The sequence below is a fragment of the Nanorana parkeri genome, unplaced genomic scaffold (assembly GCF_000935625.1).
Source record: "Nanorana parkeri isolate BGI_ZX_2015 unplaced genomic scaffold, ASM93562v1 scaffold1384, whole genome shotgun sequence".
Classification (NCBI taxonomy): Eukaryota; Metazoa; Chordata; class Amphibia; order Anura; family Dicroglossidae; genus Nanorana; species Nanorana parkeri.
In genome coordinates, this window is record NW_017307652.1 from 244,711 (window position 1) to 261,511 (window position 16,801).

A 16,801-nucleotide genomic window follows, 5' to 3' on the forward strand; every position below is an offset into this window, starting at 1 on the left:
TTGATCCTTTTCATTTATATCCTCACCTGCATTGCATTGCATTGTGGTAGTGGCTACCTTTTACCACTCGAGCTTTTTTCTGGATAGCTGTAGCAAGCTTGAGACTTGATGCTGATACTGATTTATGAGACCAAAAGATACATATTTTATAAGACCACAGACCGTGATGAATTACTTGTGGGCATCTTGAAACATGCACGATCAGCAATAACACAGCAAATCATCCGTTAAAGCTGTGACCTTTATTTGGTAATAGATCTGCATCTTGCATTCTGTACTTTATTAATATTTTGAATATCTTTGGTGCAAAAAGCACTTTTTTATAACTGCAGAGAATAGCCTCAAAATCAGAATTATCACTGTTTTCCACATGGGCATGTACCTGCAATGTTTTGGGCCTGGTTTACACCAATTTTATTGCGGGTATTGTCATTCTGAGCTTGATGAAGGGGACCCCGCGAGGCCCCCGAAAGCGCTTGCACTGCGACATGCTGAGTCATTAAATGGGCTGATTTCATCTATCTTGGAGTGCTGGTGACATTCTTGTTTTACTTTGAAGTTTTTTCACGGTGCCATCCATGGTCACTTCTAGCACCCACCTGGCTTCAGCGGGTTGAAGTATACCGGTAAGGAGTGCAGCAAGACAATCTATATATTATCGTTGGGATTCGTGGCGATAACGCACAAAAAGAGCCCATAGTTAATGGTGACAGTTCACACCTAGGCGTTGTGTCGAATGTGCGATATCGTCTGTTGTGCAGAAAGATGCAGGAACTATTTTCAGGCAGATGTCGCACAGTTTTGGTCCCATAGACATCCTTATGTATTGCGAATTTCAAGTGTTTTTTAGTTTCATAAGATTTTTATTAGTTTTTTTCCAATTATAGAAATACAGTTAGTACATACACTCCAACATAGAGCGCATGCACACATAGGTGCACACAAAGGGTCAATTTCAGTTTTTTTTCTAAGGTAGAGGCTATTCGGATGCATGTTCCCCTTAAAACTGGTTTATGTGCTTCCCAAAGTGTGACGGGTGAAATATCTGGGGTTGTGTTATGAAGAATGTATTCCTGTATAGCAGCTTGTATGGTTAATTCGTTAGACTTGTCAGCAAGGAGAGAGTCATTCATACTCCAGGAACGATCTGTATGGGCCGACCAGAGGGAGGACAACAAAAGGGTCACCCCCTGGTGGTCAGACCACGAGAACGGGACTATACGTGACTCGACCACTGTCGGGAGGGTGGAGTGCGAAACAAAGAAGTGATCGATTCTGGAGAACGAATCATGTGGATTTGAGTAGAAGGTGTATTCTCTGGAGGAAGGGTGTAGTTCCCTCCAGCAATCTATTAGCGAGTATTGGGAAAGGAGTGTACGAAAAGCTTTGGGGTTTTCAGTTGACGGTGTGTTTGTATTTGACCTGTCTAGACTCGGGTATATAGTTGAATTAGAGTCTCCACATAAGAGAAGAGTGCCTTGTTGATGGGTACTAACGACTGCCAGGAGGTGTTTGAAGAAGGGGAGTTGTTTGGAGTTGGGTGCATAGTAGGTGACTATGGTGACTTCGCGATCGCACAGTGTACCATGAGGACAAGGTAGCGCCCTGAAGGGTCTGGGATCTCTTTGGTGCAGTTAAATTGTGTGGAATTCTTGAAGCCTATCAGCACACCTCTATGTTTAGTTTGGTCATTGGCCATGTATATTTGTGAGTAATGAGGGTGAAAGTAGAGGGGGCGGGAGGAGATTGAAAAATGTGTTTCTTGTAGGCAGATTATGCCCATTTTGGAAGAATGGAACTGACGAAAGGCAGTATGTCTTTTACGTGGAGAATTGAGACCTTTTACATTAAGTGATAGGATATTAATATGTGAGGACATAATTACGGTGGAGGGTGGGGTGCTGTAGAAGGTACATACCAGATGACGTGCTGGCACTCTGCGTCACGATGGGGAGAGAAGGGAGTGTAGAGAAGAGGGGGGGAACAAAAGCAAAAACAACAAGTTAGTGAACAACATTGTGAACACAAGGTTCTGACCATCACGCCGTGGTTCCCTTTAAATGTGGGACCACGTGGAGGGGCAGACGTATGGACCCCAGACGGACATAGATCCAGAACTATGCAAAATTGCGCAAAAAAAATGACAAACAGCTCTAAAACTGCAATTGCCTAGGTGTGAACCAGGCCTTATAGCAAATAAGCCACGGATAAATACAGTTCATTGTAAATCCGAACTCTTGGCACATTTACAAACTCACTTTTATCTAGTCATGAAAATATGTTTGCATTGAAATAGAGTAGATACCTGGATCTGTCCTCATATAGACATGTGCACTGGCAAAAAAATTTGTTTAGTTTAGTTTTGTTTTGATTCGGATATTGTGTTATTTAGTTTTCGTTTCTTATTCGTTTCGTTCATTCGTTCATTCGTTGCAGCAAAGTGACATTTGAGAGGGGGAAAAAATGTTTTTCTCCTTCTCTAATGTCACTTTGCTGCAATGAATAAAATTAAAATGAAACGAATGTTCGAACGAACTAATGCTAACGAATTTCGGAAACGGAAATTCGGATTCGTTTGCATTCGTTATATCTGTAATTCGGAAATTGGGAATCATCCGAATGTCCAAATTTCCAAAAATTTGTCCAAATTTTGTTTCGGGACGAAACGAATCGCACATGTCTATCCTTATATAGGGCGCCTGTAGTCCCTGGCACAGAACCGCTCATGTTGGAAGTAGAAGCAGCACTCTTGGCCAATCAGGGCTCTACTGCTTTGCGAAGTGCTTTCAGTAAACAATTTGAGTGTGGTTATGCACATCCAAAGAAATCCAAAGAACAGTGTCCACATTGCTTACTGCTTAAGTTAAGTTTACTGATACACACAAGATAAGGAGCCTTGACGCATTTCACACACAAAGTGCTTTGTTGGCAAGGGACAGTGTGAACATCATTAAAGAGAGCAGCACAATGGCTTCATCTGTGAACTTAATTGTGTAATCATAGGACTGCAGTAGGCAAACGTTTGGTGACCAGCCTGACTATTTTGTTTGGCATTGCTGCCTGGATTGGAAGGCTTGCTAAATAAAATTACAAATCCTTTGACAGGTAAACACTTTGTGTATATGTACTGAAGCTGCATTTATAGTTGTGTGCCTGCATTTTAGCTTTAAAGCAAAACTGTCACCTTGCCCTCACAGGGCAAAATTACAGTGCCTGCAATGGGCATCCCCCTACCCCCCATATACTCGCCTTACCTGCACACCCTCCTAGTTCCATACACATGCCTCTTGTATGTAGACAATAGTTGCTTATCCCAAAGCTCAGCTTTAAAAATACTGGCATTTGTGTTCTTAGGCTGTAGGGACGAGTACAACTGTAAAATGTTCGTGAGAATACAGTTATACATTGAGGTACATTCAAGTGCGCAGTCTCTAATGTCACAAACCCTCCTACTCAATCCATTTGCCTAATTATTCCAGCAGATAAAGCTGAACATAAGGAGCGGTTACTTTTTATGTAGAGCAGTCAAAATTAGTAACAATACTTAAGTCCCAAATGTTAAATTGTTACCAGCACAGCACTAACACATTAGTTTTAATGTAGTGCTGGCATTAACGTTTACTGTTAGCAGATTAATGGAGATTTTTTTTTTTTTATATATCACTGTGTTAATTACAATTTAATGTGAGTAAAAAAACAAATATGCTCTCAGGTACCTGCAATATGCAGCAGCTCTTAGTAGAGAAGTGTGATTAAACTTAATACACAACGGCTGCTTTCTGTTGTAGAACATTATACTAAGCATGTAGCTATGGGGAAGAAAATACTGCTGATTTTGAAGTTTCTTTTTAAAGCTGAGATTTTAAAGCAAACCGCCAAATGCGCAGTTGTATACATACTGTATAAGGGAGCTGGTTTTCCTGCCAAATTAGTTCTATTTCTTTCTGACCAGTCCTGAGATTTATACAGCCCTGCCAGAGGGTACCTGTAGGTTACTAACCTGATCTTTTTCTACTGCATTTCAAGTAGTACAGTATTAAACTTTCAAATTTTTTTTCCAATAATGAATCCACATAGAACAAATATACATTGCCCAACAAATGATTTCTTAAAATGTTTGCCCAAGTACTTACAGTCATCCTGTTTCTGAACAGCTGACTCCAACTCTCTCAGCTCAGCTTCCCTGATTTTCCTGTCCAGTGCAAGATTGCAAGGGGCAGAGCACAGACTCCAGCAAATGTTTGTCTACTAGTTTAGAGAAGGGATGAAGGAGGAGTGAGGAGGGAAAGGAGTTATTTTCTCTGCGATGCTGTGCCTGTTTGTTTGTGGAGACACACACAGCTTACTTGCACACACAAGGGTGGCTCCATGAGACCCGGCAAGGGAAAGGACCCTAAAACAGGATATCAGGGCCAGTGCTCAGGGGACCAGCTGATTCTGCAGGAAACTAAAACTTTTTACCCTTTTGCTGCCACGGATGTATCTCATATGTCACTGGCAGCGGGCCCCTTACAGACTTTGTTTACATCTGTTTACATTTGCAAAGCTGACTGTCGGCTTTACAGTCGCTTCCAGGGGCCAGTCAGTGGCTTAACAATCGCCATAGGGACCCAGGCGGCCGCTATGGGGCCCGGGCACAGGGGGGCCCAGGCCAGGGCATCCCTCTGATGCCGTGTGGGCCGCCTGGGTCGCTATGGCATGTAAGGGTGCTGGCTGTCACTGACACATCTCAGCAACGGTGTTTCCCCTCACAGCCGCGGCAGAGCTGTGTCAGTGACAGCCAGCAGCTACAGCAGAAGAGGCCATCGTTCGCAGTGAAGGAGGAGGCGGGGCCCGCCTAAGAGCAACCCCCGCCTCCTCTTACATCACTGGCCAGCGACCTAAGAGCAGGTGGGACCAGTGATGTAAGAGGAGGCGGGGCCCCTTCGATAGAAGAGGACGCAGGGCCCGGCGACTACAGAGACGGACAGCGCTGACAGGCAAGAGGTGTGCAGCCCATCTGAGACCCTGCAGAGCCCACTAGAGAGAGTCTATGGTGGGCTCTGCAGGGTCACTCTCAGGTGGGCTGTTTGGTAGATCAGGTGGGCTCTGCAAGTGGCATAACTAGCAATCACGGGGCCCCATACAAAATTTTGCTATGGGGCCCTGTGATTTCTAGTTACGCCCCTGGGGCCAGTAAAGTGTGACCCCCACAGCCCTGCCTTGCTTACCCTCCTGCGGGCGATCTGCGCTCCAATAGCTATTTTGGATTGCGATCTGCGCTCCAATAGCTATTTTGGATTGCGATCTGCGCTCCAATAGCTATTTTGGATTGTAAATGTGCTTTTAGACCCCTTAGTGTAACCTTAAAGAGTATGTAAGAGTTTTAAGCCCCCTTATGTGATAGCAATAAAGTAAAGTTAAAAAAAAAGTTTTAAAAAAATAAGATCAAATAAAGTAAATGTAAAAATAATAAAAAGGTCCCCCGCCTCGAGTGCACGAGTATTAACAGAAATACGAATTGGGAGCGCCTATGTACGGAAATGACGATCACGCCACACATGTTAGGTATTGCTGCGTGTGCCAGAGTGAGAGCAATAATTCTGGAGCCAATATTCACAGATATCTGTAAATTGATGACCTGCACAAGCTTTTAACCACTTGCCGTCCGCCCGTAGTAAAAAAACGGATGGACGGCACTGAGCTTATGTACAATTTGGGGTACCATAATTTGTCCCTGTTTCACAGACGCACACAATTTTTAATCTGAGCATGTTAGGTATCTATTCATTCATCATAACCTCAGTTTATATACTTTACAAATAAAATGGGCATTGTGTTTTTGTGCACTAAAATTTACTTTTAAATAATAGCTTCGGCTGATCCTTCGGCTCTCTTCGGCCGCTGGAGCCCTTCGGTTCAGTCGGACCGAAGGGCTGCTGTACGGGCTATTCACAATAGCCCGTAAAGCAGCCGAAGGCGGCCAATCGGCTCAGCCGAGCTGAAGGCATATGCTTCGGCTCGGCTTATATAGCGCTGACAATTTATGCAGCACTTCTCATATCTCTTAATAGTCCTCTGTTACCACTTGTCATGATTTGTGGCTGACTTTTTCTAGGGAATGTGTCAACATACTTTTTTTTTTTTAATCTTAGATGAAGGTTGTTAACAAAATAAAGGAATTCACCTGTCAAAAAGCAATAGTTGTATATAACGCACTGACTGATTAATTACACTGAAATGATGCAATATTAGAATCCCCGCACATTTCCCTGTAATGTATTGTCTAGTTTAGAGGTGACACTATGATTGATCCAGAACAAAAGACCCGATCTTCTAAACTGTACATTAGATAAGTGTTTAAATGAGAAATGTGTCCTTTCTACATTTAAACTTATAGCTTGTGTCATCACTCTTGCAGATTGTTGGTGTCACCCAGTGGCGTAACAACCGGGGGTGCAGCAGGGGCGCGGGCACCGGGCGAAAAGTGACTATAAAGCTGTCACTGAGGTCAACAGGAGTATCCTCTTCTTCTGGGAAGACTGTGTCAGTATGGCCTATTAGACATCTTGTTTTATCACCCCCGTGCCCTGTCATACAGACAGACTAACACAGCTCAGACTGGTTGCACAAAGAAAAGGTCTTCCAAAAAGGATACTCTAATAGCTGTCACTTGTCTATAATATTGCAGGTATACACACACACACACAAACGCAAAGATAACAGACAAGAGAAAAGTTATCATTTGGCTTCATACTTCATACTCACACATTCCTCATAACACAGTATAAGGTTTTCCCTTCCAGGCATGTCCACTTTCACCATAATAAAAATAGGGCAGTTGCCCTAGTCCCATCAGGTAAAAGAGGCCCCCCAACAGTTCTGTATTCTAGGGGCATAGACTACTATTAGTAGTGACATAGATGGAGTAAGGGTTCCAGCTGAACCAATTACACTGGTGGACAATGGGTCTTATGAAGGGCTATGCCCTTGGAATCCATGAATGTTGGTCAGGTGGTCATTTTAGGAAATTAAATATTTGGCCTGTGCCCACACTTCTACTAAAACAGACACCTTGATTACGTTTGCAACATGGTATGCGAAACATGGTGATAACACTAGCTGCAATACCTCCACTTCCCCACAGTCTGAAGTGTTCAGACACTATGATGTCTCCCAGCACCGGGATCCGACTTAATGCACTGTTGCAGGACTGACTTATCAGAGTAGTATGCTGATGATGACTGACTGTGGACTAACGACAGGTTTTAAACTGGCTGGTTGGATGACTCACAGCTTACAAAGACACAATAGATTCCTTACCTTGGAAATGCATGCAAAACAGTATGAGGAGATCTCTGATGGCATTCTGGGTAGTTAGTGGTTGCTTGTATTAATCACGGGAGCAAAGCTGAGTGTTCGGACTGCCTTGTTTGGGAGATAATGTATACGCCGCTGCTGCATATTTTGTGCTACCTTGATTTCCACCTGTTCTTGGTGTAAAGCTGTTTTTGTCTCTGTCAGCTTATTTGCACGTTGAACTAATCTTAAAGTTCTGATGTTCCTTTCACAGCAGTATGAATATACACCGAGCAGCCATAACATTATGACCACTTGCCTAATATTGAGTAGCTCCCCCCATGGCTCTAACCGGTCAATGCATAGTTTACACTAGACCTCTGAAGGTATGCTGTGGTATCTTTTTTAACCAAGTTGTCAGTAGCAGATCCTTTAAGTCTTATAAGTTGTGAAGTGGGGCCTCCATGGATCAGGCTTTTTTTTCCAGCTCATCCCACAGATGCTTGATTGGATTGAGATTTGTTGAATTTGGAGGCCAAGTCAACACCTCAAACACATTGTTTTGTTCCTCAAACCCTCCTTGAACCATTTTTGCAGTGTTGCAGGATGCATTATCCTGCTAAAAGAGGCCACTGCCATCAGGGAATAGTGTTTCCACGAAGGGGTGTATGTGTCAAAGTAATATTCACATGAATGGCTGGACCCAAGGTTTCCCAGCAGAACATTGCTCAAAGCAACACCCTGCCTCCACCAGCTTGCCTTCTTCCTATAGTGCATCCTGGTGCCCTTTCTTCCCCAGGTAAGTGACACACACCCACCTGGCCATCCACATGATGTAAAAGAAAGTGTGACTCATCAGACCAGCCCACCTTCTTCCATCACTCCATGGTCCAGTTTTGATGCCCATGTGGCCATTGTAGGCACTTAAACAAACCCATACATAACATAATGTGATGCACTGTGTGTTCAGACACTTTTCTATAAGAACCAGCATTTTCAGCAATTTGAGTCACAGTAGCTCTTCTATTAGATTGGACTACACAGGTCAGCCTTCCATGTGCAACAATGTATCTTGACCGCCCATGATCTTGTCGCCGGTTCAACTGTTTTCCTTCCTTGGACCACTTTAAGTATTTCCTGACCACTGCAGACTGGGAACATCCCACGAGCTGCAGTTTTGGAGTTGCTCTGATCCAGTCGTCTAGCCATCACAATTTGGCCAGTCGCCCAGTAAAGCCATAGACAGTAGTAAAGCCATAGACAGTAAAGCCACACACAATTTTGAGCAAGGTCCTGCATGGGCTTTTACAGGTAGTTTTATATTGGGCTTTCTATGCCCGAGCCTGTCCAGTCAAACCCAAACTAACTGCTAGGCTTACACACACACCCTTATTACACCTTTGTCCTATGATCTGTGGCTTCTGCCAGGCAGAAAACATGCAGCTGAAACTTCACCTTAGGTAGCAACATCCTGAGCACAATATAACACCTATAAAGGACAGGACCCCCTTGCATAGCATATATATAATTAACGTTTCCTATTTCAGCCACCTGTTCCCTAGATGATGGTGATTCACTGTCCAGTGAGGAGGCTGGGGATAGAGAATTAACATTGGAAGCAGAATTGCTAAACCAGGAGGATGGATTGCTTAGTCAGAAACAACATTTGTCACATATCTGGCTGTCCTGTGCATAAAATGTGTGTTGATCAAACAATTGCTTTGCAAGTAAATGTATACATATGTCAACTGTGTACTTAGCTGTTTACCTAAAGTTTCACTTTAAGGTAAAAACACTTTAGTTTGATTAGACATCCATTACAAGATACTGATTTCTTTACAAAAGTTTCTAGCTCACCACTGCTGTTTTGCAACCTAGATTTTCTCTTCAAAAGCCATTGTAGCCGTTTGTCTGTAACCCACTTACAGCTGTTAGTACTGTAGTGCCAAAGAAATTACCGTTTTGCATTGCCCAACTAATGGGCAAATTTACCCCCAGCATACAACACACTGCCGCAGCTGCATAAGCAAGCGGGTTTTTGACAGGTTAACACTTGACAAGCAATAGAATTGATATAAAACTTGGTATAAGGACATTAAAGAGTGAACAAAAACACACACACACACGGGATGCATAAACAGCACACATGATATTTAATTTAACTGTCTTTGAATTAAAACCTACAGTGCTTTTACCATTAGGTTCAGTCTTAAAATATTTTGCACCCTTACTAACAAGTTTACTAATGACCTCTAGTGTCATACCTCAAAACTATCCTTCATTTGGCAGAAAAGTCCCCAATAAAGAAAAAGCTTTAAAAAAATGGGTGGAGTCTTATGGAATGGGAAAGGGTAAGCATTCTGTTTTATATGATATTATGTCAGGAGGTACTTCTGCTGCTGTGAATGTCCATTTAGCTGATATGCCCAGAAAGGTAGGCAGCACTGCACAATGTACATGCTGAGACAACACAGTGTATTGGTGTCCTGCGGACTTTCTTTTTTATTTGTCTAAATACATGCATGCAGATGTGCCCATTATGTAGAGAATTATACAGTTCATGAAACACCATTGCATGAAATCGTCAATGTCATGATTCTCCACAGATCACGCAGATCAAATCATAAGGTAGTGTAGTGGCCATTTTATTCGCCTATTTTCTCCAGTTTCTCTAAGGCTTGCTATGGTTTATTGGCCTCCTGTACCGATCTCACTTTGTTCATGACATGCCTGCCTGGCTACTCCACTTTCTCTCCTCTCAATTACCCACTATCATTCTTGGAACTTTAACATTGCCGTTAATGTTAACACCCCAACTACCACTTATCTTCTCAACCTAAACTCTTCTTTTGACCTAACACAGTGGATACATATTCCTACTCACTTTAATGGCAATATACTAGATCTTGTGTTTTCTTGCCTCTGCACTTCTTGCAACCTCTCCAACCCTCCCTAACCCCAAATTCCCCCAACCAGCAAAATGTTACCCAGAGAAAACTTTGCCACTTCAACCCTTCCCATTTCTACTCTGCTGCTGACTACCTCTATGAGAAAATCTCATCCTTGTTCGGCCCTGACCTGTCCACTTCTGTCTGCAACAGCTCGCTCTCATCCTCACTAGAGGATCTCCACTGTCCAGTCATCTTCCTCAATTAACATATCAGGTCCACCACTGCATTTGTTATTTTCCCCTTTTGACTCTGTCACTACAGAGGAGGTTGCAAAGCTTTTCTCTGACACCCGCCTCGTCACTCGCCACCTTCCCCCTGGACCCCATTCCCTCACCATTATGCTGGTCACCCTCTTGATCTGTCCTACACACTCTTACTCACATCTTCAATCTTTCCCTCTCTAATAGCATCTTCCCCTCCCTTTTAAAAAATGCACAGGTCACCCCCATACCAAGAAAACTCTCACTGGACCCCACAAACCTGAACAATCTCAGACCAATCACCTTACTCCTGTTCACCTCCAAACTCCTAGAGTGCCTAATTTACAACCGCCTAAGCTGCCATTTTACTGATAACAACCTTCTAGACCCCTTACAGCCTTGCTTTCACCCACTATACTCCCCTAAAACTGCGCTTCTAAAACTCACAAGTCACTAACTAACTGCTAAAAACTATTTTCACTACTCTTTTCTCTTGCTATTAGACCTTTTTGCTGCTTTAAACAGTTATCCACCCGGTCCTTCTCAAGAAACTCCACTTGCTTGGCCTCCACTTGCGCTCTCATGGTTCTCCTCCTCTAAGCACTTCTTTAGTGTCACCTACAAATTTACCTCCTCCTCTCCTCTTTCTCTTTCCGTTAGGGTCCCATAAGGCTCTGTCCCGGAACCCCTTCTTTTCTCTATCTACACCTCCTCCCTTGGTCAGGTAACAACCTTGCATGGCTTCCAATTAGGGATGTTCAGATACCAGTGCCGATACTTGGCATTTTCACCAGAACTACCAGGGTTGCAGCGGTTGCACCTGGGACCTGGCTCTGGCGCTCCACCACTGTCCTGACATCATTAGTCTGTATTGTTTTAGAAAAACTGTCACATGACAATAAACAAAAATGTATCAGTACTTGTATCTGTGAGTACTTGGACAACTATCAGTACTTGTACTTGAAAAAAAGGTATCAGTGCCTCCCTAATATATATTTATTTACAAAATCATACATTAAAACCGGGATGCACAAATCCCAGGAGCTCCGTATGCTCCAAAAATGACAGCTGCCTCCTAACTTTTGAATTTTTCTCTAGTTTAGTCCTCTAGTTTGGTCTTGGAGCTGGAAGAGTATCTGTACCTGTACTTGTACCGAGTATGATACTTGGTATCTGAACATCCCTACTTCCAATACCATCTCTATGCTGATGACACACAAATATCTCTCTCCCCAATTCACCTCTTCGGTGTCCTTGCATATCATTAATTTACTAAGTGACATATCAGACTGGATGTCACACCACTTCTTAAAATTCAATTTGTTAAAAACTGAGCTCATGATATTTCCTCCCCCTGTGCACATTCACCCAACTTTTCCATTGAGATTGATAGCACAGCTACTGTATCTCTCACTCCTCCCATTCTCACTCCTCTTCCCAAGACCTCCTGCTCTCTAGCTTCCCATTCTCTGGAACTCCCTACCCCAAACTGTCTGGCTATCTCCTACTCTGTCTGCCTTTAGGCGATCCCTGAAAACTCATCTCTTCAGGGAAGCCTATCTTATCTCTACCTAACCGCCGAACTATTACTTTCTCAACCAACTCATTCCCACACAGCTACCACGTTTTGTATCATTTGACCCTCACTTTTAGATTGAAATCTCTCAGGGGCAGAGCCCTTCTAACAACCTTGTCTTGAAGTGTATCGTAACTGTAATGTCTTTCTTAAAGTGCTGTGCAAACTGTTGGCGTTATATATATCCTGAATTACAATAATAATAATATTGGTGAATTGTCAATTCTTCTAATTAGATCATAAATACTTCATGTGCACCAACCATAACAAAATCTCATCTGCAATCACTGAAAAATATAATAAGACAAGCAAGAGTAGGCTGGTCTCTTTTCAGCAGAGACTTGGATTGGACCAAACAGGACCAGCATAATGCAAATCTGTACACAAACAGCTAAATTCACAGTTCACATGTGTGGTCTATCCTATTTGCCAAAAGATTTGTAATTTGGTTTAGCCAGTCTTGATATTCAGGGACCCCTACCGGGTAGCAGAGCCAATTTCCTAGCCTAGAATTACAAAAAGGGTACAAAAAAAGTCTATAAGTACCCGTGCATACCTTTTTTGATGACTTATACAGTTCCATTAAATCCAGGGCATTTTCATGTGCAAATAACAATTCATATATAAACCTTTAAAGCGGACCTTTACCCATATCTTTAAAATAAAAACAAACACACCTTTAGAAATGTTTAGTAATGACAATCTACAAACACATTCTTCTAGATAATTGCCGGGTTTCTATTCTTTGTATACCTTATTTCTCTTTTCTTCCCCAGTCTTCTAGCAGTGGCCATTTTAACTAAGGGCAGATTACTAGCTCTCCTTTTACTTCCTGGATTTTTGTCACATGTGACTAGGACATGTAACTATGCACATTATCTCAAAGAAGGAAAATGTTTTTCCCTGAGATCTCGTGAGGATACAGATCAGATTTCCAGGCAGTGCTCAGCTGATGAAAAGGCAATCCCAATGTGCATTGCTTTAGCAAACTTTTCAAAGCAGGAAGTGAATGCTCTGCAAGTGTAGGTTTTTCCTAATAACAGCATTTGACACATGACATGTCTATGTTATTATTTACAATGATACATAGAGGGATGCATTGGTAGAATTTTTGGTTTTTGAGTGTAAAGGTCCGCTTTAAAGAGAAGTTATCAGTCTAAAGCTAGACACAGACATAGATTGTGATGATGCCACCATCAAACAGTGTTTTTCTCAAATGTCTATTTGCAATAAAACACTCCTTACTTTGCTTTCACTTTCTATGCTCAAGTCTGAATGTAGCCATAGACAGCCATTCAAGCTGACTTTTGCCAGGTTGTGTGGCAATATACAGTGAGCTTACCCAAACACAGCAGGGTTGGGGATACTTTTTCCCTCATTTGTTCAAGGCATCAAAGGGGAAATTTCTGACACTCTCCATGTTATGGTCAACTTACTGCATTGTATGTCAGACCATCTGTCTCAGAGGACTTGGCATTATATACTAAAGTTGGCCACACCGAGTTGAGTATTTGTATTAAATTTGATTTATCAGATCCATAAAACTTACCAGCAACCATATAGCATAATTAATCATCTATTAACTTCATATAGAAGTAGTTGTAGCCTCAAACTACACAGTTGTTAGTAAATGTTTTGAAATCCATTGAGCTAGAGGGGCAGATTGTAGAGTTCCATTGTTTTGGTAAAAGCTGACACCTTAACAACGAGTGATTTTGGTCAAAAGGCATTGGGGTGAAAGGGGAAGGTGACTAAATAAATTAACTGTAAAAATAAATCTGTAAAAAATAAATCAAAGCAGCTGGAACTTCTGTATTTTTCGCTGGTCATCCGGCTAGCTTCCTCAATTCAGAATGATGTTGATTACCCAAGGACATAATGGGAGGTGTGAAAGCTGTGGAACCACCCTGTTTTAGATACAGAATCCAATCTGTGGTGTCAAGAAGTCTGCATAAGGCTATGTTCACAACTAGCTGACACCTCACGGCGTTGCAATCGTGCACAATTCTTACTGCGCGGATTGACACGTAGTAAGAAATTGCCAAGGTTTGAACCGAGCGCGCTGTGGATGCCATTAGTATTTCCTAATGGCACCCCAGTCGCGCCGGTTAAAACAGCCGTGCATCGTGTATCACAAAAATAAGGTACTTGTACTTTTTTTCTGAGATTGTCGTGCGGATGTCACCCCAATGGGGGCGTGCGGCAAACGCTGCCTGCATTGTACAGGACCGTGTGTCCAGGGAGGCTGGTGTGAACCTAGCCTATGTGTTCAAACCTTTAATTCACATGGCTGAGGGTGTGGATTGTTGTCAAAACACCAGGATAGAGATGTTAAAAGAATAATAATAAAAATAATAAGGTTTGTCTGCATCCCAACTGTGGCGGGGAGTTCTTTTCCCATTGGGTTTTAAGCTGTACTGCACATCATACTGCAATATTGTTTTACCCATTTTTTCTTTATGTCTTATCTGAAAACCTTCATAAACTTTTATTACTTAAAAAATAATAATTTAAAGGCTGGGGTATTTTCCTGACACTCATCACAACTGAAGAAGTGGCTAGGATAAGCTACAAAACATATTCAAGGTTACAGAACAGGTCCAGTTAAATGTGATCAACTACTGCTAGCTATGACCTGGATAATTGAGAACCTTCACAGACAAACCAAAATAAAATGTAAATGCACCTGTAAATCAGTCTAATTCGTTCAATGTGTGCTGTCATTAGTTTGTCCTTGTGGTTACAGAAAAAAATATGCAAAGTAATTTTTTTCACTGTTATTACTGTTGTCTATATATAGTGAAAAATTATAAAATCACAGCATAAAAGAGTGACCAGTTCCTTGATTTATTTTGTTTCCTCTGCAGACTGGAATGGGGCATTTGAAAGTTACAAGTGAAGGTCTTCGTCTTGAAGGAGAATCAGAGTTCCTATATCCACTCTATGCCAAAGAAATTCGTTCAAGGGTGGTAAGTTTTTACAAGAGTATTCATAGACAATTCATTCATAACTTGGAGATAGTATGTTTACTATAACTTCAATCATGAATGAACCGGAGGTGATGTAGATTACTTCCCATTCATTCATAATTGAGGCTATAGTAACCATACTATGTCCTCAATTATCTACAAACACTTAGCAATCACTGATCGCTGAGTGTTTGCACTGGCTCTCCTTTCTGACAGCTGTCGGGAGGAGAGCTCAGCCTCCTGTGACAGTGCGGGGTGTCTCCACCCACACACCGCTCTGCCGGACTGTGACGGGGCTGAGTGGTGTGGGAGGAGAGACGCTGGCCGCTCACAGCTCTCTCCTCCCACAGTGCTTGGCCAGCTGTCACAGTTTCTCTCCTCCCGCTGGGACACAGCAGCGCCCAGCGGGGAAGAGAGAAAGCAGGGATGTGCCGATGTATCAGCAGAAAAATGGCACTTAGCCAAAAGTGCCATTTTCGACCGATATGGTGGCCGATATATTAGTGCATCCCTAATAGAAACCATAGAGAGGAAAGCACCAAGCAGTAGTAGAGGAGGACATGGAGGTAAATGTATTGTTCTGAGTTACATACAACAGCAAAATACTGATTTAATGTATTTATTGGCAGAACAAAAACTTTTTTAGTTTTGCTATATGTGGTTACATCACAAGGATGTTTCAGACTTGGTTCTATTAAATAACATAATAACATATGTCATAAAGTATCACAAAAGAACATTACCAAATATATATAGTATAAAAGTAGGTAAGGTGATAGGAAGGAGTCTGAGACAAAGAGGTAAAACAAAGCTAGAAATGAAATGGGGAAAAGAGAAGGAAAGAAGAGACTGCAGGCAGAGAGGGTATTGAAGAATAGAGGGGACAGTGTTAAGTGGGACACACTGACACTGTTAGGATCCAGGGCGCCTTCAGGTGGCGCTGGAGACAAGCCCTGCAGTTCCTGTGCCCACCTGCAGGTGTCTCCAGGAAGCCAGGAGCTGTTAGGTACCAGACCACCACTGGGTGGTGCTGGAACCTGCAGCTCCATTGCTCACCTATGGGTGTCTCCCAGCTGCCAGTACTTAGCCATCACCTGGTGCTTCCTGGGAGGATATTTAAACTCTCCCTGCAGTCAGGATGATGGCTCAGTATCCTGCCATCATTACCTGTTTGCAGTCTTGTTACCTGTCTTGCAGTCCTGAACCCTGTTCCCTGTTTTCAGTCTTGTTACCTGTTTGTAGGCCTGATTCCTCCTTGTTGCAGTCCTGTTGGTAATACAAATAAACTGTATATAAACACATACTACCTTGTGCGGTGTGGTCATACGTGTTTGGTCAACCTGTGTGGGTACCTGTATACGGTGTGGGGACACCTGTGCCGGTACCCCCGACAGACACACAGTACACTGAAAAGCTACATTTCCCATTATTACTTTTAAATAGAGAATCCAGTAATAAAAAAAAGAGCCTTGGGAGAACAAAGATGAGTGATTGTATGCACTGGGGGATGGAAACCATTACCATCATTTTTAAGGTTTTGACTGTCAGATCTGTTGAAAGAAGACCCGACAAGTGCAGTGGGCATTCCTCGGCATTGCAGAGAGTGACATTGGCTAGCCTAATCCTGTACATAACACTACCTTGTCTCCACAAAACAATTTTACCTTGTCGTTTTGCATAATTAGGTCCTCTAACTGGAAACCCATTATATGCTAGTCCTGATCTGGAGCCCCCATGAAACATGTCCCTCCCATATTCCATGGTTCCACTCTATAAACTCCTTAGGCCACACTTGTGGTATGTGGGAGCTGTGACAGAGCCCTTTAA

General features: G+C 42.6%; 1 protein-coding gene across 4 annotated transcripts in view; it reads left to right on the forward strand.

Annotated features, from left to right (window-relative positions):
* SGCG (sarcoglycan gamma) overlaps window positions 1–16,801 on the forward strand; it is a 195,586-nt gene that overhangs the window by 116,392 nt on the left and 62,393 nt on the right. For all 4 annotated transcript variants that reach the window (XM_018569734.1, XM_018569735.1, XM_018569736.1 and 1 more), the window contains exon 3: window positions 14,873–14,974. In XM_018569734.1, the coding sequence (XP_018425236.1) occupies window positions 14,873–14,974 (102 nt within the window). The remainder of the gene's footprint in view (window positions 1–14,872; window positions 14,975–16,801) is intronic.